The sequence below is a fragment of the Camelus bactrianus genome, chromosome 2, assembly GCF_048773025.1.
Source record: "Camelus bactrianus isolate YW-2024 breed Bactrian camel chromosome 2, ASM4877302v1, whole genome shotgun sequence".
Lineage (NCBI taxonomy): Eukaryota > Metazoa > Chordata > Mammalia > Artiodactyla > Camelidae > Camelus > Camelus bactrianus.
In genome coordinates, this window is record NC_133540.1 from 17624902 (window position 1) to 17650601 (window position 25700).

A 25700-nucleotide genomic window follows, 5' to 3' on the forward strand; every position below is an offset into this window, starting at 1 on the left:
ACTCTCAGTATAGCACAGATTTATCTTTGCTTTCACATTGATTTATTTTAAGTATCCACCTGTCTAGGAAATGGATACAGATCCTACCCTTCCCTTCTAGAACTCTCTAGACAAAAGAAAATAAGTCACGTTGAATTTTCCTGGAAATAAAAATTCTCAGAAATTTTCTAAAGCACAAATTCTATGTATTATTTCCTGCATAGAACAGTATCTTGTCTCCTCAAATACAGTTCATTGATCAGGTCTAATTTATACAGTTAGTCATAAAGAATATCTTTTACTATTATGCAAATATTCATTTATTAAAGAATAGTTCTGAAATGCCTTCTGTGTGAGCCTCTACTGTCTTAGGGGCTGGGAATTCCATGGTGAAAAAAAAACACAAGATGGTGTTTTTTTCTTTTTTATATATAAATTAATATATATATATATACACTTGGTACAGACACAGACAAGATACCTATGAAGAGATATATATCCACAATGGATTTTATTGAGTCCCCAAAGCTACAATGTAAAGTTACTTAACAGTGAGTTAGTCATGAGTAAATCTGTGGGTATTGTGCAGAGAAAATCAGAAGCCTTTGTCCCTAGTGGACCTCAGCATTCCTCTATGCCATTTTTATTTCCCAGACAATTCTGAGGTGGAGAAGTCCCCTGGGTCATGTCCAGTATCTTCAGGAGGAACAAAATGCAAAGCCAGTAGACATTGGTGAATATATACTCGATAATTTCTATGATCGTAATCACACTGGCCCCACAAAATAGCCCCAGCTGGCCACCGACATCTGCTGTAATAAAGCCAATACAGAAAGTGAATAAATCGTGTTTTTTCCTAAAAAGGAAATTAAATGTTATTAGATTTTAAACTGTAAGCTAATAAGTTAATAACAATGGGTATTATACGAATATGAGTTAATGGCATTATTTTAAGTTTGGTATAACGGTGTGACAGCAATTAATACCTTAAATATCTTAAAATAATATTCACATAAATTATCTCAAAAAAAGAGAGGCAAAAAACGTAACATTTATTTTCAAAAATGTACCTCAAAGACTTTGGGGGATATTAAATCTAGGCAACATCATAAAACATCCTATAAATTCATTTCTAAGTGTTGCATGTAGATCAGAAATTGTACAACAGGATGGCATTATTAGGTAATTATGTTTTCCACAAACGAATTTCCAAGCAATTTGTGGCTTCAGGTGTCCAAACCATATCTTTTTTAAGCATTTGCAGTATTTCATTAAACTAAAATATAGCACTGCCTTTTTTTTTAAAAAGAAGTTTTAAAAATCTACATGCCTTTATTGTTTGCGCCTTTTTGTGGTAAAATGTACATAACATAACATTTCCCATTTTCACCAATTTTAAGCGTGTCGTTCTGCGGCATTACGTACATTACGTTGTTGTGCAACCGTCACCACCACCTCCCGTGCCCAGAACTTTCTCATCTTCCCAAACTGAAACTCTGTCCCCATCAAACACTAACCCTTTACTGCCCCCTCCCCTTGCAACCTCTATCCTACTTTTTGTCTCTATCAATTTGACTCCTGAATCACTCCCTCTGTAAATAGATAATGTTATTAATCCTTTTCTCCCCATCAAGGCCATTCTTAGGACGATGCTATTTTTGTAACTCATGGCGACGGAGTTCAGGCTTCTGCAAGAACTTTGAGGAATGTGTGTGTTTCCTCCCTGATCAAGGGCTCAGCTGCCAGCGTATGATGGCGGTTGCCTGACTCTGGTACCTGCTCCTGTCCCTGACATGCCCTGCTCTAAGATGCAGTCAGAACTGGGAAATCGGCGGTGACGTTTGCTAAGGACCGAGTGACGGAGGAGCGCTAGCAGGCAGTGGTCGCGTCGGCAGTGCCAGATTTTGCTTGCCTGGTCTCTTTCAACCCATCTGGGTGGAGCTCTGGGTGGAGTCTGAGAAACCTACGCCAGAACTTCGACCCAGAAAGTGCAACACGCGACAATAGTCCCTTGCCGGGGCGGTGTCGGAGGGGAGGCGGAATGCTGAGTGTGAGTGTGACAGACACAGCCTGTTCTCTGTGAGCGCTTCTGCAAGTTTGCTGGAGGGTGCCCAGGGAGTGGAAAAGTGTCAGATTTAAATGGCAGGTGGATGACAATCTCTATTGATTCTTTTCCTCCACTGATAAGCTAAACCTTAAAGATGAAAATAAAAAATCTGATAGAATATTTTTTAAATTGAGGAACGACTTACCAAGTAGCTCAGACACACTGACTGCTTTCTGCTGTTGGGTAATCTTATAGTTTAAGTCACCATAGTTTATTTCAATGTTCACAAGATTCTCCCTGGGGGTAAAAACAGAGTTAGTCTAGCTCAAGATTGTCAGCACTCCTTTCAATTCCTCTTTGGCAAAAGTAGCATTTATTTTTGGTTCAGATGCTGTTTAACATCAGATTTGAGAAACATCCTTGTATTCAGTACTAATCACAAGAGCTTCGTTTGGAAGGCGTTCGTGTTATGTTGGTATTTAGGGAAAAGAATTTTTCCTCTGATCCAATCATTTTTCTATGCCTCATTCCTGAGAAACTGGAAAAAGACATTAAATGTAAATATCTCCTGAGTATATTAGAATATTTACAAGCATCTGAGTGTGTGTCTCATTTTAATTCAAATCTTGGTCCTGTCCCGTGTTACTTCTGTGACTCTTGCAGAAACCAGGGGGATCTCCTGGGTATCAGCTGTCTTATCTGTAGTCAGGATTTTAGAGCTCTCCAAGACGAAATTAAATAATATATGAAAAGAACTGGCATAGTGCCTGGCAAATATTGGGTGTTCAATAAATGGTAGTCATTTATCTCAAATCATTAATATATTATTTAGGGCAGAGTCTGCTTTCTTACTGTGACCAGAAGAGCTAACCACTGTTTTAAAATGATAACTCTCTGTGCCATCTCATGCACCCTCACAGGAGCCCAGAGTTCCACCTTGAACTTCACTGATATACTGAATTGCCTCTGGTTAGTGCTACTTGGATGTTCAATAGGTATTTCAAATCGAACATATTCCAAGTCAAACTCTTGACATTTCCCGACTTATAATACAATAACACTGCACAGCCAACCCATCCATCAGTAAATATTTGCTTTACCTTCAAAATAAACTAGAATCCAAGCTCCTCTCACCCCACCCACCGCTACCACCTTTGCCTAAGCTTCCATCACCTCTCACTGGATTCCGCAGTAGCTTTCCAGCTGGTCTTCCTGCTTCTGACTTTAAGGTAATCCACCCCACGGATACACACCCTTTGTTCTTCACACAAAAAGCAAAATAATACTCATACAACTTGCAAATCACCTTACTCACCTGCTCAGAACTCCCCAGAGACTTCCCATTATTTGCCAGTGAAACCCCTCCATGGCCCTTATGGGGTTTCCATCGGCCACCACCTCTTCCCAGTGACTCACACCCAGGCAGTCTTGGCCATCACTTCCTCTGCCTCCTGACACACCAACCTCATCCTCAATGAAGAAGGCAGAATGGCAGCTTCAGTGTTCCTCTAGCCATGCACGGGGCGTGCTGTTGGCCTATGACCTCCTTCTGTGTTTGGTTTTCCCTCCTTCTGAAATGTTCTTTCCTCGTGGAGTGCTGAGGCCCCCTTTAGGGAAGCAGCGTTCACAGTGTGGTCGCAGGACCCTAGGGGCCCCATCATCCTTTCTGGAGGGTCACAGGGTCAACGTCATTCTCATAAAATACTAACACGTTATTTGAGATTTTCACTAGGCTTGTTGTTTCACGGAAGCTGCAGTAGCCACTTGTTAGACGGAATAGCCTTTCCACAAGAATGAATGAATGACAAACTGTGGTTATTCAGACTTTGGTATCTGGCAGACATTTGCAGCAAAAATGAGCAAAACAGCTCTGTGGCATTGAGGAAAACAACAGATAAGACTTGTAGTCAATGATAAATGTCAAGCTTTGATTTTACACTGCATTTAGAATTTTGGAAAATTTGTGTCTGCTATAATGAGCTCAGCTCCCCACTTTTTAAGGACTTTTATGATAGGATAAGTAATGCTATTAAAATGAAGTGTATATTATATAACAAAGTGGACTGATATTTGGAAAATGTGCCATAGCTCGGAGAATTTTTCGAACTTCCGGTAAATGATGCTCTGCATCACATGTTCGAAGTGCAAGATCAATCAATACAAATACAGTTGCGTCTGAACAGTTCACTGATAGGCTTTGACGTTCCAGGGTGGACAGCTTGCAAATGCTCCCCTTCCCTCTCCTCGTTCCCCAAAGAGTTTGGCTGATAAGAAAGTACAGGGTTTCTCCTTTGATACCTGGGAAGATTCCAACCACACGAACTCTGGTCCTCATCCGGGACCACTCACCCAAGCCCTGCCTTATAACCACATGGGAAGGCAAAGCCATCATCCCCTTCTGTCAGACCCACAGAGGTTCTACTTGGGAGCGTGCCCTACTCTTCCCAGAAAGTGTCATTACGGGAGCAATAAATAAAATTTTCATATCCTCTTGATGCACCTTTGGCATCATAAATCTCACTAGTCTAATCAAATTTTGAGTGGATAGTTGGTCCCAGTCCCTGTGGGATAACTGTAAGAAACAAACTGCAATGAACACTGAAGAGAGCACACTCAAGGTTGGATGTGTCATCAAGGAAAAAAATCACAGTTATCCGTAAAGGCTATTAAAACATACCCCCCCTTTCCAGCTACACATCTGTTTGACACAAGCAACTGTTCTCCAACCAAGCAACATAAACCAACAGGTTAAATGCACAAATGAGAATCCAGCTTGCTTCTACTAATTAAGCCAGACTCTGAAGCAGTCAACAACCTTCTGAACCAATACCCCTTCTCTTCCAACATTGATTTTGCCTTGGAAAATGTTACTGTTTGTAAAAAGCTTTCACTTACATTACCATGCAGTACAAGTATTATTGCTATTTTCAGTGAATTAGTCAAGAAAAGAATTTCACAGCTTAAATTTCGAAAATGGCAATTACTGCCACTTACGTCTCACACGAAGAAAAGCTCAGTTGGACTCAGTGATTTTTTAAGAGTACAAAGTGACCTTGAAGCTAAAAAGTGTGAGAGTATAAATACAGTTGAGTCTGAACAATTCACTGACGTGTTTTGACGTTCCAGGGCTGACAGCTTTCAAATGCCACATTTCCCTCTCCTCATCCCCGAAGAGTTAGGCCGATAAGAAAGCCTAGGGCTTCCCCCTCAGGCACCTGGTTTAGGGCTTTGCTCGGCTGTCACCTCCCAGGAAGACCTCGCTGGATCATGCTCCTTGGTGCCGAGGACCACCTCCGCCTGACCCGCCTGTACACGCTCACCGTCCATCCTCACCCGGGGGGGAAATGTATCAGGGCAGGGCTTGTGTTTTACGCTGACATGTCTCTAGCTTTGAGAACACCCTGGAGCCCTGACACACAGTAGGCCCTCCCTGCATATTTGTAAAATGGACAAGTAAGGGAACATGTTGAAGATGAAACCAATGAATGAACAGATAAATATTAATCTGTCTTATAAGCCGAGGTGGAAACCAACCAGCTGATGACTTTCAGAGGCAACAATAATTATCATTACGAATAGATCCTATTAGCAAAGTTTCCTGGAATTAGGTGGTGTCAAAATACATCTCAGAAGCATGGCTGCAAATCACTGTCTTGATTATTTACCATTTCAGAAATCAATATCCCCAAATAGAATTAATTCAAAATTTATCATTAATGTGTTTACTTAATTTCTATTGGTTTAACCCTGGGCAACAGGAAAATGTCCTGTCTTTAAGTAGATAATTGGAGGGTATTGTAATATTTGCAAATAATAAAACAGTTTGCCAAAGTGGAAGAACTAATAAAGTTGTCTTAGGAGCCCAGAAATTTTAGTAATATTGCGATCTTTTTGTCCTCCACGGTGCTCCCAATTTGCATGTAAACTGATAATTCTGTTTGATTTCCCTAGCACAAAACTTGTAGCCATTTCCAAGCATTAGTCATTTGTGTTTTTGAGAGAAGAGAATTTCATTCTCTACAAAAACACTGTGACGTGTATTTTCTCAGGCAGGTTACTTGTCCCGTCTACACCTCATGGTGATAGTGAAACTGTTCAGGGTTTTAGCCCAAGAATATTTGTTTATGTCAGGAGAGGCACAATTATGAAATAAATCTGGATTTTAATAAGGATGAGAAAATCAAAGAAAAATAGTTCACTGCGTTTACAAAACAAAAATACTTCTGGGTGCTTGAATGTAACTGCTGTATTTAGGGGAATAAATTTGTTTTGCATAAAGTAAATAATTTTATACAAATTTTACCTAAGAATGTGTTAAATTAAGGCCAAAAATTTTTTAAAGTTCATTTGTTTTGCTAATGAAATTGACCTAAATTCAGCCACAACTGACCGGTCCATTCACTCCCACGTGGCCTGCTTCTGTCAGGCTAAATTCTTATCTTCGTCTTAATGGAATTCAGTCACCGCTGTGTGGGGCTCCGGACTGGTCCTGGTCTGGTGTTGCTTTGTTTCAAATGTTCGCAATGCTAAGATTTTATATCTGCTTTCCTGACAAACTACTTGTATTTTCTGATTTACCACTCTTTGATTTCTGGTCCCCGTGTACAAACTGGTGTTTTAATTTATGTGTGACTTCTAACCACCGGCTCTGACTAGGATCTGGTCACCCTTGAGTCCAGCTGCGCCGATCCACCACCTGCCTAGTGGCTTCCCCTATCCCAACCATGTATGGGCCACACATGTCAGTTACATGATGAGATTAACCAGATAACTACTTCTAATAAAAGTTTTAGGAAAAAACAAGCTATGTTCTCTAGGACCATCTTGTTTCACAATGGATTTCTTTTCTGATTCACCAAAACGTCTCCAACATCACGCCTACATTCTCTGCATGCTAAATAGGAAACTCAGGGGCTCTCTCAGCCAAAAATCACACAATGTGCTCTTCTCAGTCACAGTTAAATAAGGAGTCATACTGTAATAGAGAACAAACCTGACTATATTGGATCTGTTCCTTTAGCTTTAACCACTGTGCCCTGCTTTCTAGGCTTAGCTCTGTACCTTCTGTAAAACAATGTTGCCTTTAGCCTGAAATGTCCAGGAGAGCCTATTCTCAGGGCTCTGAGCTTTAAGGATGTTAGGTCTTAAGCACTTATGTAGCAATGGCAAGTTGCAAAATAGAGAATAACCTCTGTTTTGTTAGAAGTTTACAGGGACATCATGATCTGGCCCACGTGGACGGCTGCAAGAACAAAGAATGCCTGCAGCAAGAAGTTTGCAACAACCAACCACTTGTATTTTTGTATAGAAGGAGCCCATATTCTGACTGGAGCAGGATGGTTCTCCAAGACATTAGTCTGCCATCCTGTCAGTCTGTAAGCTTTCCGAATAAACTCACTAGTCCTTGCCCCGACACCTCGTCTCCTGATTTATTGGCCTGTCGTGCAGCGAGCAGAACGAGTTTGGACTTGGCAACAATACTCTAAGTACACCAGTTTCCATATTAAAGTGAAATACAAATAGATATCTGTACTGGAGATCAAAGTGTTAACAAAGATATAATTGTGATTTTTCTACTTTACATCTTTTTATCTGCTAAGTGTTTGAAATGATACCTTAGCAACCTTGTCTTGATGAAAATACTTTTTCTTCCTGATTTGAAAGAATGCTTTACTGTCTAGGCATTTACGCAGGAGAGCGTTTTTAGTTTGTTTGTTTGTCTCATTAAAATAAATACCAGCTTAACACTGGAATCAAAGCATGCTTTCAGAGTTAGAGCCTTGACTGCATAAAAGTAAATCAGCTTTTAATTAGTTAATATACTTTATTATAATAGCTGTAAGTACAAACACCAAATGTACTGTGCTGCTATTTCAGGTTTTCAGCTTGAAAATATAAATAAAATACAAAGAGAAATGTTAAGGTTGCTCCCTGACTTAAAAATAGAGAGTTCTTTATGACGTTTGGTTTGTAATTTCTAAGAGGCATGGTGTAGCAGAAAGAAACCTAACAGAGTCCTCAGTTCATCAAAACTGCCATATGTCTCGGTGGAAATATATTGAGTCGTGGGCTTTGGGCATAAATTCCTTGTGTGAACTACCTTCACAGGATGGTTTCTCAAAATGCCAGGGTCCTCAGTCCCCTCGTCTGTAAAATGAGGCTACTCCGTGCTCCGTCTACCTTAAACAGTTCTTAGAAGACTCAACTATAATAATAGACAAGAAAGAGATTTCATGTTTACACAAGTGAACTGATATTAGTCAGCATTATTCCCGGTTGGGCCAAAAAAAGGTAAGATCATAAGCAAATTACTCAGGCTGGCCTCATTTTACCTTTCGCTCAATTCAATTAATTCAATTTTCTACTTTTAGAATTCTAGGCTTCCACCGATCATTCATTAATGTAAGTCATAGCTTCCTTCGGTTGATCAGGATTTCATGTCCCAAGTCTTTGAAAATAAAGAAAATATGTTAATTACAAATAATTTACCAGACTGAAAAAGGTTACCTGATGTAGTCCCAGCTTCGATTCAACTTCCTGGAAAGATGTTTCAAAGCTTGGTGACTTGGAAACATTGAGTAAGAAACAGTAGCAGGGTACTCCGTTTCTTCACAAGGGACAGGGCAGCTGGAATTATGTGTTCCCTTTGTACACAGTCCCTTAACTTCAATGTGGTCTGAAATGAAAATTAACCCAGGAACTCAGAGAAGAGGACTACTCTATTCACAGTGGGCGGAAAGAGCTTTTTAATATTTTGTCATTTCACTTTCAATGCTTAAAACTGTGGTTAACAAGTTCTATCACTACTTTAACAAATGATATTCATATTTTATTTATATTTTAACTTAATACAGCAAAACCTGATTAATGACCAACTTCAGGCTTGTTTTCCAGACTCTATAACATTGCTTCCCCTTCAGGCCCTGACTTTTGTATGTATCCTCTAGTTAGACTACTGGCAAAACCCACCACACTTTACTACACACACACACACGTACACACACACGTACACACACACACGTACACACACATATACACGCACGGATGCACACATACATGTATACATGCACACACATGCACACACATACACGCACACACGTGTACACACATATGTACACAATACACGATATACATGTACACACACAAACGTACATACATGTACACACATACCCAGTACACAATACACATACATATACACACATACACGTATACACATGTACACACATACACACTTTCCTGAGCCCACTATTCCATAATACGTGCATGATTTGTTTCCCCAAACTTCCCCCACAGCCCCCGGCAGGGGTGTGAAATTACAAGAAATTGACAACGTAACTTTACATCAGTGGTCGGTGATAGGACTTACACGTATTCAGCTTGCGAGCTATTAAAACCATAAGATCTCTCCCACCCACACCCGTTCCATGAAATATGTTACCACCCTTGAAAAGAGCCTGTAAGTCTATTCCTGTGGCCCTGGAGACGTTTTCACGGTGCGTTAGAGCAGCAGGTTTCATAGAAGGGGATATAATATGATTCCATCTCAATGAAATAACCAGGGACCTAAAGTCATAAATATGAAGCTGCATTTGTGGAGAAAATTAGGGCTGAGTATTCTAGAGTGTTAACACTGGTTGAAAGTTAAGAGAGATATAAGCAAAAAAATGCTGTTTAAGAAGGTAAAGGTGGCATGTATGGTTGTGACTCCACTTATGTAAAATTATATCTGTGCACCTAATTATGAAGCACATGTAATGAAATGAAGAGTAAAAGAACAGTCACCTAAGCTGTGACAGTAACTCTCAAAGCTGTGCTACGTCTGCTGACTCCCATGTGACTCTTTCCTATTTGTGACGTCTGCACTAGTCACAACAAGCATGCTTTATTTATGTGATGAGAAAAATCAATGAAGCTATTTTGACTGTAAAGTTTAAATTAAAAAAATTAGAAATAAAACCCAGAGGTCTCTTGCTGTTACTTTGTCACTGCGTACCTTTAATTCAGATGTATCTTGAAATCACAGGGCTTCCTGTTTCGTTTTACTGTCTGTGTCTATGTAAGCTATAGTTGCTAATTTTAAGGACGTTGAAAAATTACCCCTTATAGCCTCTCCTGTTTCATTTCTGAACTATCCACAGTATGATGTAGAGTCTTGTATTGCTCTGAGCAACTTTCATATAAATCCTGAAAATAAAGGAAGAAATGAAGCCACTTACCGAGTACGGGAGACACACAGTTGTAAAACTTTTGCAGGTCACACTCTACCCCGTTTCCTTAAAAATAATAAGTGTAAATATAGACTTTACATTTTATGAAATAAGTGGCATAATGACAAAATACCTTCCATCCATCCATCCATTTATTCTTTTGCAAAAAAAAAACCCGTGAAAACATAACACCCCGCGGAAATCCACACTGAGAGGAAGGATAACCGTGTTTTTTTTTTTACTTCCACGTTTCTTTCCATCTGTATCATTCTAAAATCTTCTTAAGCAGTAATAATAATTTTAAACTGCCCCTAGTTCTGAAATTTAAAATTGCTTTTGAATTTATCATCCCATTCTTTTTCTACTGTAGTCCAATGATGTGGAAATCATCGTTTTACAAATGAAGAAACCCAGGTTCAGAAAGTGGCCTGAGCAGTTAGGGACAAATGTCCTGTTCATTCTGTTCACCTTCCACCCCACGCCCTCTGCTCACTGATTTAAATTGATACGCACTCGCACACCCAGTCGGCTGCATTTCCAGTGGCAGGGTGGGCCGGGGAAGTGCCAACAGTTGTTAAGCACCTGCTGTGGACCTTGAGACAAAATCAGTATGTACCAGAGCTGGGTTTAATCCCGGGCTGACTTTAAAGACTTAGCCTCTGCATCTTTTTATTGATTTTGGGGGTGGGGTGGGAGAGAGGAGGTAATTAGGTTTACTTATTTTTCAGTGGAGGTACTGGGGACTGAACCCAGGACCTCGTGCATACTAAGCACACGCTCTACCTCTGAACTATACCCGCCCGCTGCATCTTCATACAGTATTTGTCCATTGCTATAACCCATGTATCACAGGTTAGCCTCAGTGTGTAGTTAATGGCCCTGAAAATGACCAAAAGAGATCGTCCACCTACAACTTGTGGGTAAGTTCAGTGGACTAAGAGGAAGTGTGCTTTGTGAAGAAGTGAAAAATGAAAAAAACTACCTCCACCATTGTTGGTAAATAGCTCTCTTTTCCAAAATGTTCCTTCTTTCTTGCAATGGTATTTCCCCCACTACAAAGAAGGATGGAATTCAGGAAATGGCCCATAGCTGAGAGGCTGGCTTTGACAACGTCCTCTACAACGTGTTGGTGGAGATTCTGTAGCTAGTCCGTGTAATAGCTGTAAATCTCAGTTTCCTCACCGGTAAGTTGACTTAGACGGATGCGTGAGGACCAAACCAAATGACACATTGTCCTGAAAACACTTGATCGACCCTGAAGTTTGTGCAAATGTCATGCCTGTGTTTCATACTTCCTCTTGCCTAGTTTCTGGTCCATATTACTCAGCTTTTGTTTTGTAAGAAAGGAGACATTTTAAAAATATAATATCATTTTCCATCTACCAGTTCAGACTTTTCCCCAGTAACTTTGGAAAGATAATTAGGAATGAGGTCACACTGAGGAAACCCTGATAAGCAGCTTTAGCTACTCGAGAGCACCCAGCTGAAAATGTGGAAAATGAGACCTGGGGACCAGCTCAGACAACACAGGGCTCTTTCCTTTTCCAGAAATCTCTACTATGAGTCCATGATGTACAGTCTGCCAGCTGCCATTTGTCAAATGATTGACTTTGCAGCGTAGACTTTCTTAAGCATGGAAAAGAGTTCCATGACACGTTTATCTCCGTGTCTCGGGTTAACCACCTAGAAGTCAAGAGGGGACGCAGCCGTTGTCTATTTACCAGGAAGCAGGAAGGGGACGCATCCACACAGCTGCTCTATGTGCCGAGCTTTGCATTCCTTCAGGCACCCACAGGTGCTGTATGTCCTGAAATTCTGCAGCTGGATGTGAGGGTTGCATTCTCCCCAAGGGTATTCTTGATGCACTGTCTTAAGACAAAGTCAACACATGGTTGAGGAGATTTTTCTGAGCTCACTCACGCACCTCCACCCCAAGAAGAGATACACATCTTCACTTTTCTCTCGAAGGTCACTGATTTTTTTTTTCCAGTTGACTGCATTTGTGTATTTTGCCTACTCTGTTAACCTGAAAATCCCTGGAAGTGAGTCTAATCGTTGGCCTTTAACACACATCCCAACTGCTCTGTGCCTGCAGTGAGTCGATAAAATCAGACCGACTGCTCTAAAAATTAACTCCCACAAGGAAAAGTGGTATCCTTTATGGAAATGATATTTTAGCATCTCACTCAACCCACGCACAAACCAGCAACCAAAATCACAGAGAAAACCCTGCACTGAGGACCTACTGTGTGCCAGGCAGGATGCTTAGCGCTTTCTTCGTGTCATTTCACTTGAATTTCCTGATAGCTGTGAAAGGAAGTACCCCCCACCTCCCAGTGTGCAAATAAACGTCCCCTGCTCCGCAGCCCCCAGTGTGCAGAGAGGAGATGGAAATTCGGGAGGTGAATCGAGGAAGTTACAGGGCAGGGATCTGGCAAGTGGAAACCAGCCAGACACTTCTGACCCCAGAAACCCTGCTCCTCCTGCAGACTTTCTCCTTCTCGAATGCCCCTCTGAGAAAACGCACAGTTCAGCCCCCTTGGCATTTCCTCAGACACTGTCCCTTCCAACTGGAATGACAGTCAAAGTGTAGCTGGACTTGGTGAGGCTGCCAGCGTTCAGTTATATTGTGCATGTGAATTCACTGTTTCATGACATGTGAGCCTCCCTGTAAGGGATCTGAATGGAACTATGGAATTTCTGGGGTGTCAGAAGGCCTGGGAGAAGGGTGTGTCCACGCAGAGGCATTAGGGATGTCCCTCGGGCACTGCGTCTGCAGACGCTCACCTTCACCTGGCGGATGGTCACCCGCGCGTGCGTCCCCACTGGCGACAACAAGCCTAAGCCGTCCAGCTGTGGCACCTTCACGGGCGAATGGATTGCAAAGACGATCCCAGCATCCACAAAACCAAGGGTGGGGTCATCCGTGAATTCCTCCTGAAACCAAAATGCGCTTCTTGTCAAACTGCAAGTAGACGTCAACGCTGCATGAGTTTAAGATTGCATGTGGTCATCTCAGGAGAGCACTTGCCTTGCTTAAAATCAGGTATCTCGTATCAGGATGCCATCTCTTTTTATAGGAAAGCGGCGAAAGTTAAACACCTAAGACATACTTTTCAAGGCTGATTCCCACTTCTAAGCTTGGAAGGTTTCACACGGATGTTTGTCACCTTAGGGGACAGTCACAATGCACATCATGACTGCTCCTCGCCTGATGTCCCCGGGCCTCTCCTCCCCTGCTTGCCTGCAGTTGCTTCCTCCTTGGCTGTTCTCTTTGCTTCATTTGCTTTACAAAATTATTCACCCCACTTCTTCTCTTTGCAACAAAAATATCTGGTCTTACTTAAAAGGCAATTCATTTTCCCACAAAAGTGAAGACTCACACTACTTCCTTAATGCTTTTATGGGAAAATGAATTTAAGTTTTACAAAACAATTTTTTAAATCATTTTTTAGTTGATTTACAATGTTGTTAGTTTCTGATGTACAGCACAGTGATTCAGTCATACATACATATCAATTCTTTTTCAGTTTCTTTTCCATTATATGTTATTACAAGTTACTGAATGTAGTTCCCTGTGCTCTACAGTAGGGTCTTGTAGTTTATCTAGTTTATATACAGTAGTGTGTCTGCAAACCCCAAAGTCCTAATCTCTCCCTCCCCTCCCATTTCCCCTGGGGAGCCACAAGTTTGTTTTCTATGTCTGCGTATCTGTCTCTGTTTTGTAAATAAATTCATTTGTGCCATTTTTCAGACTCCACATATAGGTGATATTATTTGATGTTTTTTTCTCTGACTTAACTTCATGTAGTATGATAATCTCTAGGTCCATCCACACTGCTACAAATAGCATTATTTCATTCTTTTTATGATTGAGTAGTATTCCATTACATACATATATATATATATGTATGTATGTCACATCTTCTTTATCCAGTCATCTGTTGATGGACATTTGGGTTGTTTCCATTCCTTTTATGCCCAGGAGTGGGATTGCTGGATCACATGGTAGGTCTATTTTCAGTTTTTTAAGGAACCTCCATACTGTCCTCCACAGTGGCTACACCAATTTACTATTTACATATACCAAGATTTTCTATAAACCTTCTGTCAGATGAGCCAATTTAAGACTAAACTTCTGGTGCCTTTGCTATTAGCTGTGATTTCAGGCCACAAGGAGGGGGAGTGGCCTTGCGAATGGGGTGGTTTTTCTTGTCAATGAGTCAACTGCACATGAGATTGCATTTAATAAATATGCTTCATCTTGCATCTGAAACTCCGGACCCTGTTTCCCCTGGTCCTGTCATGACCCTCCAAGGAACACTTAACTGGCTAGTCTGGAGAAATATTTCAGTTCTATTTACTTGTGGAATGTTGCGTTGAATTTGCAGATTTTAATTGTATTCTAAAAATATTTGAGAAACTTCAGCTTGTAAAATTAATCATATAAAATTCAAAGTGACCATCTGGCTAATTCTTAAATAACATGAAAATATTGATGAAGTAGACACAGGAGCAGGGTACCTGCACTGCTTCTGAACATGAAGGAAAGTGTCTTGAATGGACGCAGGTGAGTTACGAAGCACACCTTAAGAGAGGTTCCTGGCATGTAACCAGTGGCTTTGTTCACTAGGATTGGGGAGGTGGGTACCTTGCTGGAATTCAGGGAGGCTAGTTTTATTTCTCATCTTTGCCATCAATTTCTTGTGATTTTGGATACTTCATTCAACAGCATTTCAGACTTTTTGTTTACAAAACCGAATACCTCTAAGTGTGTAATGCTAGAAATGATTGTGCAAGACAGAAGGTAAGAAATAACCTTGGGTGAGAGCTCTACCAGGAACTCCTGAAGTGAACACCACTGCATTCTCAGGTGTCTGGACACATGCTTCCTTAGAACTTCTTGGACCAACGACACACAGAGCTAGGCAAAGTCCAGTAACACAACACTTTTGCAAAGCAAGTTTGTCATCAGCGTTTTGGAGTATGGATCCTAGGACTTGCCAAATGTCTGTGTATGGCTTCTTTCTAAACATATTACCTAAAACCTAAGAATTATTTTTAAAATGCATAGGGTTGTCTTAAATGAACTATGTGCATTCTGATTTAGAAATCTCTAGTTTCCTTGTTTTGTGGCATGAACATTTCCAGAGTCCTAATGATGATAGTAAGTAGTACAGCTAAAACTATCCAGGTTCTGCCTCTCAGTTGTGCCTTTTTAATCTCTAAGCCAGTAGTTTGTTCATCCATAAGACTCTTGGCTAAACTAACAAAAAATGAACTCATGAGAACATCTCCCAAGACAAACGGTTCTGAAACTCCCACACATTGTTCCTGTCCTGAACCCTGGTTCAGTTTAAGAAAATTCAATACCTGATTGATGTTGAAGAGCAAGCTTAAGCCTCTTCCAGAAACACCCACTTTTCCCTTTGCTTGGAGGTTGTCGCCATGATTAAAAGTAAAACAGTTTCCATATTCAGTGAAGACGTGCACAAAGTCCTCAAATACGAAAATAAACCGAAGAAACTACAATCAGCGGGGTACTCTGGCCACTTTGGAAGTTTGCATTGCTCTAAAATTCTTTTCTTAATCACAGGGCCTGAAGTGAGAATGCAGAAACAGCAGAAAGCACGGCTCACCTGGCCCTTTGGGTTTGTATCCAGTAACAGTTGTTGGGTTTCGTAAGCCACACTTGTCAATCTGTGCAGGAGTATCTAACTGAGACATTTTCATGCACAGATGGCTCCTGAGCAACAGGGGAGTGACCTGCATGGGTCCCTTGTTTTCAATAAATGTGCACTAAGTACTCCCCGATCCGGGGTTGGTTGACTCCTTGGCAGGATATAGACAAATGGATAAGGTTTTCCTTCTAGAAGGACTATCACCAGAGATGTCTGTTCCCTATTTTTCCCTTTCAAACTGCTTGAAAAAGGCAGTATGTCTCACGTGTATGCTATGCCCCTGGTACCATAAGGCTGAACTAATGAAATATAATGAAATATAATCTTTGGTTGATCAAATGCAGACTGATTCTCCATAGGAGTAAACTTTATCTCAGTGTGAAATGGTGCAATGAAGTAGCTTATTATATTGATGGTATTTGAAGAAATATGGAATCCTTACCTCTGGGCCACATGGCTTTCCAAAGAAGTCGCATTCTAACAAAGTGCTCCTGTTGAGATAAAAACCTTTTTTCTTGACGAACTCCGTAATGCTGAAGTTTTGGTGACTTGCGAGAAAATCAATAGCCTCTTTAGAGCCAGTGGAATTGGTACTGATTTCCTGAAGATGAAGGACTTTGGATACAATGTGCCATAAGAAAAAAATAATGCCAAATTTGGTGGCAGCTTCTGTCTGGAACCTATTAGTGGAGATAAAGGCGGTATTTAGAGGACTCTAGCAGACCATGCCTGGACCCCGTCGTCTCTTCCATCTTATCTCCTCATTTATAATACTGTGATAAAAAACAGGTCCCTAAGAGGTCTTTGTCGCCTTCTGTAAACTACCTTGTGTTTCTGCACATCGTTTCATTTGCCTAGAATGCCTCCCAGCCCTTGATCTGGGTACTTCTAAAGGGACCTTCAGGACCCAACATCAAGAGTGGTGGGAATGGGTCACTGCTAAGAATGCGGACTTAGGAGCAGACTTCTAGGTTCAAATCCAAGCTGGACCGAAGGTGGTGACACACATCTACCTTCCTTCTAATCGCCAGTCCTGCTGACTTCGGGTCCAGCCCCAGAAACAGAGGCAGCAGACCTACAAGGACTTCTTTCCAGCCCCTGTGATTTAGTGGGGCTCAGCCCCCATGATACATACTTTATGCTTTGTCCCTCATGGTGGTTCTGCTCGTCTGATCAAGGCCTGATTTTTACAGCCACTTCACGGGGTGACTTAGTACATATTTTCGTTTCACTGTGACTCAGGGTCCTCATGTGTAAATCTAGTGTATGTTAATATATGGTACACGTCATTCCACTGGTAGGTTTTAATATATCCCATCTCAAAATGTTACTTGTATGGTCAAATTATTTTTTTCCAAAACATTTAGAAGAGTGCCTGGAATATGGTGAGTGTAAGGCAAATATTTATTCAATAAATGCCTCTTTATTGTCAAAGTGACTTCTTGGCAGTTAAAGTAGAAGTAGTCCGTTTGCTTAATAAGTACTTTGTTATTTTATTTTGCTGAGCAATTTCTGCCTTGCATTATGTATGGTTCTTTATTTTCATAACTTACATTTCTTTTATTTCTTTTTTATTTTTTTAATTGACGTGTATAGTCAGTTACAGTGTGTCAGTTTCCAGTGTACAGCATAATGTTTCAGTCATCCATATACATACCTGTATTCCTTTTCATACTCTTTTTCATTATAGGTTATTATAAGATATTGAATATAGTTCTCTGTGCTATACAGAAGAAGTTTGGTTTCTTAAATCTATTTTTATATATAGTGGTTAACATTTGCAAATCTCAAACTCCCAAATTTATCCCTTCCCATCCCCTTCCCCCACTAACCATAAGATTGTTTACCATGTCTGTGAGTCTGTTTCTGTTTTGTAGATGAGTTCAGTAGTGTCCTCTTTTTTCTTATTTTAAATTTCACATATGAGTGATATCATATGATATTTTTCTTTCGCTATCCGACTTAACTTCACTTAGAATGACGATCTCCAGCTCCATCCATATTGCTGCAATATTTTATTCTTTGTTATGGCTGAGTAGTATTCCATTGTATAAATACACCACAACTTCTTTATCCATTTGCAAACATTTTCTCCCACTCCATAGGCTGTCATTTTGTTTTGTTTATGGTTTCCTTTGCCGAGCAAAAGCATATAAGTTTATTTAGGTCCCATTTGCTTATTTTTGCTTTTATTTCTATTCCCTGGATAGACTGCCCTGGGAAAACATTGCTAAGATTTGTGTCAGAAAATGTTTCACCTATATTTTCTTCTAGGAGGTTTAGTGTCTTGCCTTATGTTTACGTCTTTAAGCCATTTTGAGTTTATGTAAATCAATGAAGTTAGAACACTCTCTCACACCATACACAAAAATAAACTCAAAAAGGCCCATTTTTAAATCAAGTTGCTTCTTTTCTAATTTTTAAGGTTTAATCACTCTTTGTATGTTCTTGATGAGTTCTTTACCAGATACATCTTTTGCAATTGTTTTTCTCATTCTGTGGGTTGTCTTTTCATTCTCTTCAGTTCTGTTGTCTTTAATAATATCCTGGGGCATAAGTTGCTTCAGCGTGTAAGGTAGTTAAATTTGGGCCTTTTCACAGCAGATTTTCAGACCAGTCTTCGAACATTCTTCTGACCCCAGGAGGACTCCTCTTTCTTGGATTCCCACTGTAAAACTAGCTAGGCTGTGGTTTATCTTGTTCTTTTTATGGACTTACTAGCCTCATTTTGGTTGTTTACCATCAACATCTGTAGTGTTTTTGAGAGCACCCTTGGACTTGAACTTTACAAGTTCTCTGTTACAGGCCAAGGCGAACTTCCCCACGCTCTGTTCTAAGCGGAATTCCCTTAGGGAGAGCCTCCTGGCCTGCCTTTCCCTCCAGGCAAAATATTTACAAGGAGGGTTCTGAGCAGGGGTGTGGCATATGGTCTTCTGACTTTGTCTCTCTCAGTGCAGAACCTCCATCCTTGGGCAGGTGGAGATGAGGGTGATTATTTCAACCTACCACACCCTAGATAGAGCTTCTGCCTCATAAGCAGGGGTCCCTTAAGGAAGGGAGCCTCCAGCCGCCTAACTGTACTCGTCTGGAATTCAGCCTCTGCGACACAGAGAGGGATTGGATGGGGAATGTTGACAACCTGCATCCGCCAAGGCACAGGGAGCCCTCGACTGGAAACTGGGAGGAGAAGGAGCCCCGTCTTCCTGGTCAAACCCACCTGGAGTGGAGCTTCTGTCACACTGAGACAGAAACGGGGAAGGAAGGAGTGGTTTGTGACTCAAGTTCTGTAGACTCTGCATGTTCTTGTTGCAATTGCATGCATTTTCTTGAGTAAGTATTTCTGCATTCTCTGTATCCCCTGAGGACAATTTCCAGATACTTTAAGTGGTTGTGTATACATGCACACATATATATATGTACACTTTATGATATTCTAATTATTGTAGTAGATATAATAATTTTCTCTTTTTTCTGCTAAATTTTAAAAAGGGTTACCTCCTGTGATAAGAATACTTAGCAGATCGGTCCTCCTAACATTGGAAGTGTGCAGTGCAGTGAAGCTGAGTGTGGGTACAGTGCTCTACAGCACATCTCTAGAACTCATGCGTCCTAATTAACTGAAACTCCGTGCCCTTTGACCAGAAACTCCTTGCTTCCATTACCCTCGCCCCCAGGCCCTGGCAGCCACATTGCACTCTGTGGCGCTATGAATTTGACTATATCCAACACCTCACATAAGTGCAGTCACGCAGTATGTGCATTTCTGTTACTGGCTTATTTAACTTAGCATAACATCCTGAAGGTTGATGCACATGGTCTCATTTTACAGAATTTCCTTTGTTCTAACAGCTGAATACTATTCCACTTTGTGCACATTCGACTTTTCTTTTGTCCATTTGTCTGCCAGTGTGCATGTAGATTGTGTCTAGATCTTAGGCAATGCCTATGGGAGTGTTAATATCTTTTCAAGATCCTGATTTGAATTCTTTTGGATAAAGACTTAGGAGTGAGATTGCTAGATCATATGGTAGATCTATTTTCAATTTCCTGAGGAACCTCCATCCCACTTTCCGTAGCAGATGCACCATTTTGCATTCCCACCAACAGTGTGCAAGGGTTCCAAGGTTTTTACATCCTCCTCAACATTTGTTGTCCTTTTGTTTTTTTGATAATGGCCGTCTGATAGGTGTGAGGTGATATCTAATTGTGGTGTTGATTTGCATTTTTCTGACGCTTTGCGACCCTGAGCATTTTTTCATATACCTGCTGGCCATTTGTAAGCCTTCTTTGGAACAGTGTCTATTCAAGTCTTGAGTACATTTTAAATTGAGTTCTTAGGAGTTTTGTTTTTGTTTTATGCTATTGAGTTGTAGGAACTCCTTCTATATTTTGGTGATTAACTTCTAAATGGTTGATTTTTTTAAATAAAATTCACCAATTATGGTTGTTTCTCTGGGAAAAGACCTCTGAGGGCCCTCATACCGCCATTCACAAAATAACACAGGCCTTTCCCTTTAATGAAGGATATTTTCAACGAATCTTTGCTTTTTTTAATGGCTATGGATTCTTTTTTTTTTTTTAACACCTTTATTGTGTTATGGTTCCTGTAAACTACACATATTTCAGATGTGTAATCTGATGGATTTTGATAGGTGTATATACACCAATGAAACCACTACCACAATCAAGATAGCTAGCATTTCCATCACTCTAACCAATCTTTGCTTTCGTTAGAACACATACCATTTAAAATACCATGGGGCAATAGCATTGAAACTCTTTAGGGAGGCATTTGATTGACTCTTTGGGACCTTGATATATACCTTGATACATATCTAACGACCACACAAACAAGCTGTAGTATCTAGTGCATATTGAACACCTGTCCAAAGAACGCCCAGGATGGCACAACTGGTGTCTGTATCACCTCATCTCACGGAACAGCAAACGTGTAATGTAGAAGACATCATGTCATTTCTTACCTACACAAATTGATGCTTAAAAAGCTGTAATGACTGGCCGATGGTCAAAATAGCCCATTAGTGGTGGATCTGAAGGAAACCACGTCCCTGCCCCAAGGCGCACCTCCTACCTGTGGTTGTTCAAGTTGACCACAGGCGGTTACAAGGCTCTTCATGGAAGATCTCGTGTGGGAAGGCTGCCCTCCCCACAGGAGACCTGGCGCACAGGCAGCAAACTGCACTCTTCTGGAGGGAGCTGTGGTCAAGGCCCCCCAAACAGCAGAGCACTGAACCAAGTGCGTGCACAGGTCACACACCCTGGGAGCTGGCTGTGCTTCTCTTCGAGTAAGTACCTTGTCCCGAACACATCAGAGATCTCATGTCTCCATCCTTTGCACAGCGGTTCCCTCTTGGTCCCCCCTGCACACTGGCCATCCTTTGACACCCAGACTTCCAGGACACAGACAGAGACTGTCCCCTGTCCTCTGTTCTCTCAGAGCCCCTGCACACACCTTGAGTGTAACGAACAGTTACCACACATATCGCCTTGTGATTACTGATATTTCTTTCCTTTTTACTAATTAACAAGCTTTTTAAATGCAAGGATGAAGACTTATACATCTGTGTAACCACAGGGTTTGGTGCTTTGCCTAGCATATAATTGTGGAAGAAAAGAAAGAAGGAAAAGAGGGAAAATAAAGAAGAAATCAGTCAGCTTCTTTGCCCCTGAATGTGTGTTTTTAAGGACAATATAAGAACTTCAATAGTCTTATGTATATTAAATATCACATAATAAACTCTATTTCAGTCATCCAAGAAAAGTTATACTAGTGAAGTTATGGAGACTTGTTATTATTGAAAGAGTAGTTTTTACCTGTTTAAATTGCAAAACGTCACAGCCGGGAACTCTATATTTTCCACGTACTGAACCTCCACGGACGTCGTGGTGGGCCAGGTGAAATAGTGGATCAGGCGACCGTAGATCTGCCAGACCAGCAGCAAGACCGAGCCCAGGACCACCGCCAACCAGACCACCTTGCGAATTCTGCTCCGGTTGCGGACAACATTGTGTACACCGTGGAAGGAAGTGGAGGTGGCAAAGTCGTGGTCCAGCTTCTCTCGGTCACTGGGAGATGGTAGAGATTTCTCTGAAAGGTAGAGCCTTATCTTTTGCAAGAGTCCTGAGATTTAAAAATAATAAAACAAACAAAAAGGTAATGAGTTAGGAAACCCTAATGCTACATGTGAAAAACAAGACCCACGTAAGTTTAAACACGTTATCCTTTTATGTGCCTGCATGAGGACTCAGAATTCACCTTGAGTTGCATGGCTCATTTGGGGTCAAAAAATAGAAGTGCTGACTGCAGGGGTCTAATGAGAACATGCCGATGCTCTTCAGAGGATGCTTCTTGCTGATGCAAACCTCTTGGCGCCATCGTCTTAATGTGCTGGTGTTTTCGGTTTCAATCAATCCACCCTGAATGGGTTGCTTTCGACAACTCTTAATCTTTAAAAACTTAGCTTCTGGCCCAGGCACAGTGACATGTGCTACTTTAGCCAATTTTTCAATCTTCCTAAGACTCCGTTTCTCTTCTGTCAGATGGAAGTAACAGCCTCTGCCTCACGAGTTTGTTGTGAATATTAAATGAATGGGTGGGTGGCTTAGCATGTTACCCGGGCCAGGACAGATCCTCAATTCCTATTAGATATTTTTGTCACTCTGCTCATTTAGTAGTGATGTGATAAATGGCAAAATACTCAAGGATTTTTAAACACTGTCTAAAATTCTCATCTAAGAGTTGAGTTCTTAATGGTCTCACAAATGCTGGTAACTTGGTGAATTAACTTGTATATCCTTTACTTCAATTCAGAAAGTATTGTTTCTGTCAACTGCTCAGCATGAATGCACTTCTAAAGGGTTTCATTAAATCATCATCTAATATTTCATAAGTCTAGTCAATTAGCTAAAGTTAAGTCATGAGGTATATAGTGATACATACAAGATATATACGTTTCCTAAGGGACTCCGTTTCATCTGCAAAGTGCTAGGACGCAGTTACAAATTATATTCTGATTATTTTATAGAGGCTGTATACCAAGCAGGAAATTGTGTGTTAATCTGGTTAGCTTGACTTTGAACTAAGATTTTATACTTTCTCCCCATACTGGGTTCTTAAAAATTTAATTTTTATTTTTTATTGAAGTGTAGTCAATTTACAATGCTAGCTTCAGGTGTACAGCAAAGCGACTCAGTTATACATGTACATACATATGTATTTTTCATATTCTTTTGTATTACATGTTATTACAAAAAACTGAATACAGTTTCCTGTGCTATAAAATAGGCCCTTGTTGTTTATCTATTTTATATACAGTAGTGTGTGTCTGCTAATCGCAAACTCCTAACCCATCCCTCTCAGCTCCTTTCCCTCTTGGGAACCACAGTTTTTCTTCTTTTTCTGTGAGTCTGGTTCTGGTTTGTAAATAAAATTTGCATATACTGATTTTAAAAAAAAAATGAATTAAGAGATATATATGTATAAAGTAACTGCACAGTCCCAGAGCAAAATCAGAAATGTAAGAAAAGTTATGGTTATTATCCATAAGCAAAATAAATTTAATAATGCTCTTTTATGTATAATTTAGCCACTGGCTACAAAGACCTGTGAAGAACTGAGTCTGACAGAAGGCCAACCCGGCCTCTCGGTATCTGACACCCTTCCCACCACAGGGGAAGAGTAACTGAGTCATCAGTAATTGATCAGCCAAAGTATGGCTGGTTGGAAGCATTAACCTGAAAATATAAATTTCAAGTTGATCTGTCAAGACCCAGCTCCTTGAATATAAATTTACTCCTTGACAATTACCTTGGCTTTCCCGGCATGTTCTCAATCACTTGCTAAGGGTTTCGAAAGAGTTCTTAAAACAATATTGTTTTAGGTGGAAGGTAAAGAGACAAGGTGATGTGCTGTTGGGGAGATCAGGATTGGTGTAACGCAGAGCCTGCCAGCCTGCGAGCCGGCGACGCCTCACCCTCCCGGCTGGAAGTGTGTACTATGCAATCACAGCCAGTGCTCTGGAACCGAACCCTCTTCTTCACAGAAGCACTTCGAGGAACATGAAACAAGTTTTGCTGTATTTTAAACCGAAAACTGTAGGCACATGATAAATAGAAACCAACAAAATGCAACAAAATAAAACCAAAAGGCAGCCTAGCATGGAGTAACACTGTGAAACTACATACACGCAACTCCCTCGTACACATTACTCTCCTGCTGTTACTCATAATATACCCGAGCAATATCGGAGATCAAATTTCCACAGTGACAAATAGAAGTCCCCTTTCTGTTGCTAATTTCTAGCTTTTAGGGATGCAAATTGTAACTGTTCTGGGGATTTTACCTTTTACCCACCTTTTCCAACATGAGCTTTTGATTTCTCAGTATGCTCCATTTCCAGTTTCAGCAAGCGGGAGTCCTGGTGGTGTAACCAATTTTCACCAGTAACTGTATTCATTTTGTGACCTTTATATAAAAGACAGCAGTTGAGGTTGTAAAACTGGGGCAATTTAAATGTTTGTGTTGCTGTGTTTTACCTCATAAAACGCATAATCGGCAAACCAAAAATGCGGGCCAAACCAGCTATGGGCATTTATTGACCAAGGAGAAGCTCTCACGGAGGGAAATCAAAAAAACGTAATTAAGGAAATTGGTTTCTCAGAATTAAAGGGACGATTCTTACAAATAATTGTGGTTCTAGAATCACCTCTAATTGACACTCAGCTAACTCACCTGGCAGAAAGTCTCCTTGGTTCTTATCTCTCCTCTCGCTTTGTATCACTTTGAATCAAAATGCAGTTGGAATGGGATTTGGGAGGTAGAGACGTCTTGTCTTTGTTGAAGTTTATAAATGGCAGATGAAGCTGTTTTAAACAGAAATGATAATCGATGAAAATGACAAAATAAAATACCAGAAAATATCTCCTGGTGAAGAAATGAGTGCTGCAAGGATTCAAATTCAATAAAGCACCAATGCTAACCATTTATTCACAGGAACAACTTTTGAGAAATTACTAGAACTCATTGTATTAACGAATAAACTGGAGAATGTACATTATGGTGTCTGAAGGGCGCCACCTCTTGACTCGATTAAGGAATTACATGTATCTCTGCTTGGAGCCTTTTAGAGTTGCTGTGGTCATGTTTTATAGATAACATCGCTACTAACTAGTAACATGGTTATGTGTGTTGCGTATATTTTCTTGGAAACTCAGGACTCTGAGTTAAAACTAGTCTTATATGGAAGCAAACTAAGAGACTTCAAGGGATGTAAGTGAAGGTCTGGAAAGACGTCCCCAACCATCAAGTTACAGATTTCAATCCTACGATGGATGAATTTCTCCCTTAATAAAGATCTCTTCTTCAGGGTTAATTATGACCTTGGTAACAGTCTGAAAACCCGGCATCCTCTCACTCATCTGTCCTCCCTCCCTTCCCTTGCTGGTCCTCCCTTCCTTCTTCTCAGCATCTTTCTGCAGCATTGTGCAGGTGACACAACAGTGTCCTGTCCCGTCACTTACTCACTATTAGAACTTCTTGGGTGGAGTCCTTAGCAGAGTTCAGAGCAGGGCAGGTGGGGACAGGGGTGCCCTGGGGGCGACATCCGGGGAGGGAAATCAAGACAAAGACAGAGAGCCTCGAAAGCTGTATTTTATCCACATCCCAATTTAACCGAGGCTCAGGCGTAAGTAGAAATTTTCTTACCAATGACGTCATGTTTTCGCTTCTCTCTTCTTGACTCTATTACTTCCGTATTAGTGCAAAGA

At 40.8% G+C, this 25700-nt stretch overlaps 1 protein-coding gene across 1 annotated transcript; it reads right to left on the reverse strand.

Annotated features, from left to right (window-relative positions):
• Positions 1–473: 473 nt before the first annotated feature.
• Positions 474–24328, reverse strand: ASIC5 (acid sensing ion channel subunit family member 5). The gene is made up of 10 exons (XM_010955483.3): positions 24289–24328; positions 21750–22056; positions 16357–16594; positions 15607–15732; positions 13021–13170; positions 11955–12102; positions 10243–10299; positions 8534–8702; positions 2232–2323; positions 474–791 (listed from the first exon to the last, which is right to left on the reverse strand). Exons 1-10 carry the CDS (start codon positions 24326–24328, stop codon positions 601–603), a joined length of 1518 nt encoding a protein of 505 aa, XP_010953785.2. The 3' UTR covers positions 474–600.
• Positions 24329–25700: the final 1372 nt, after the last annotated feature.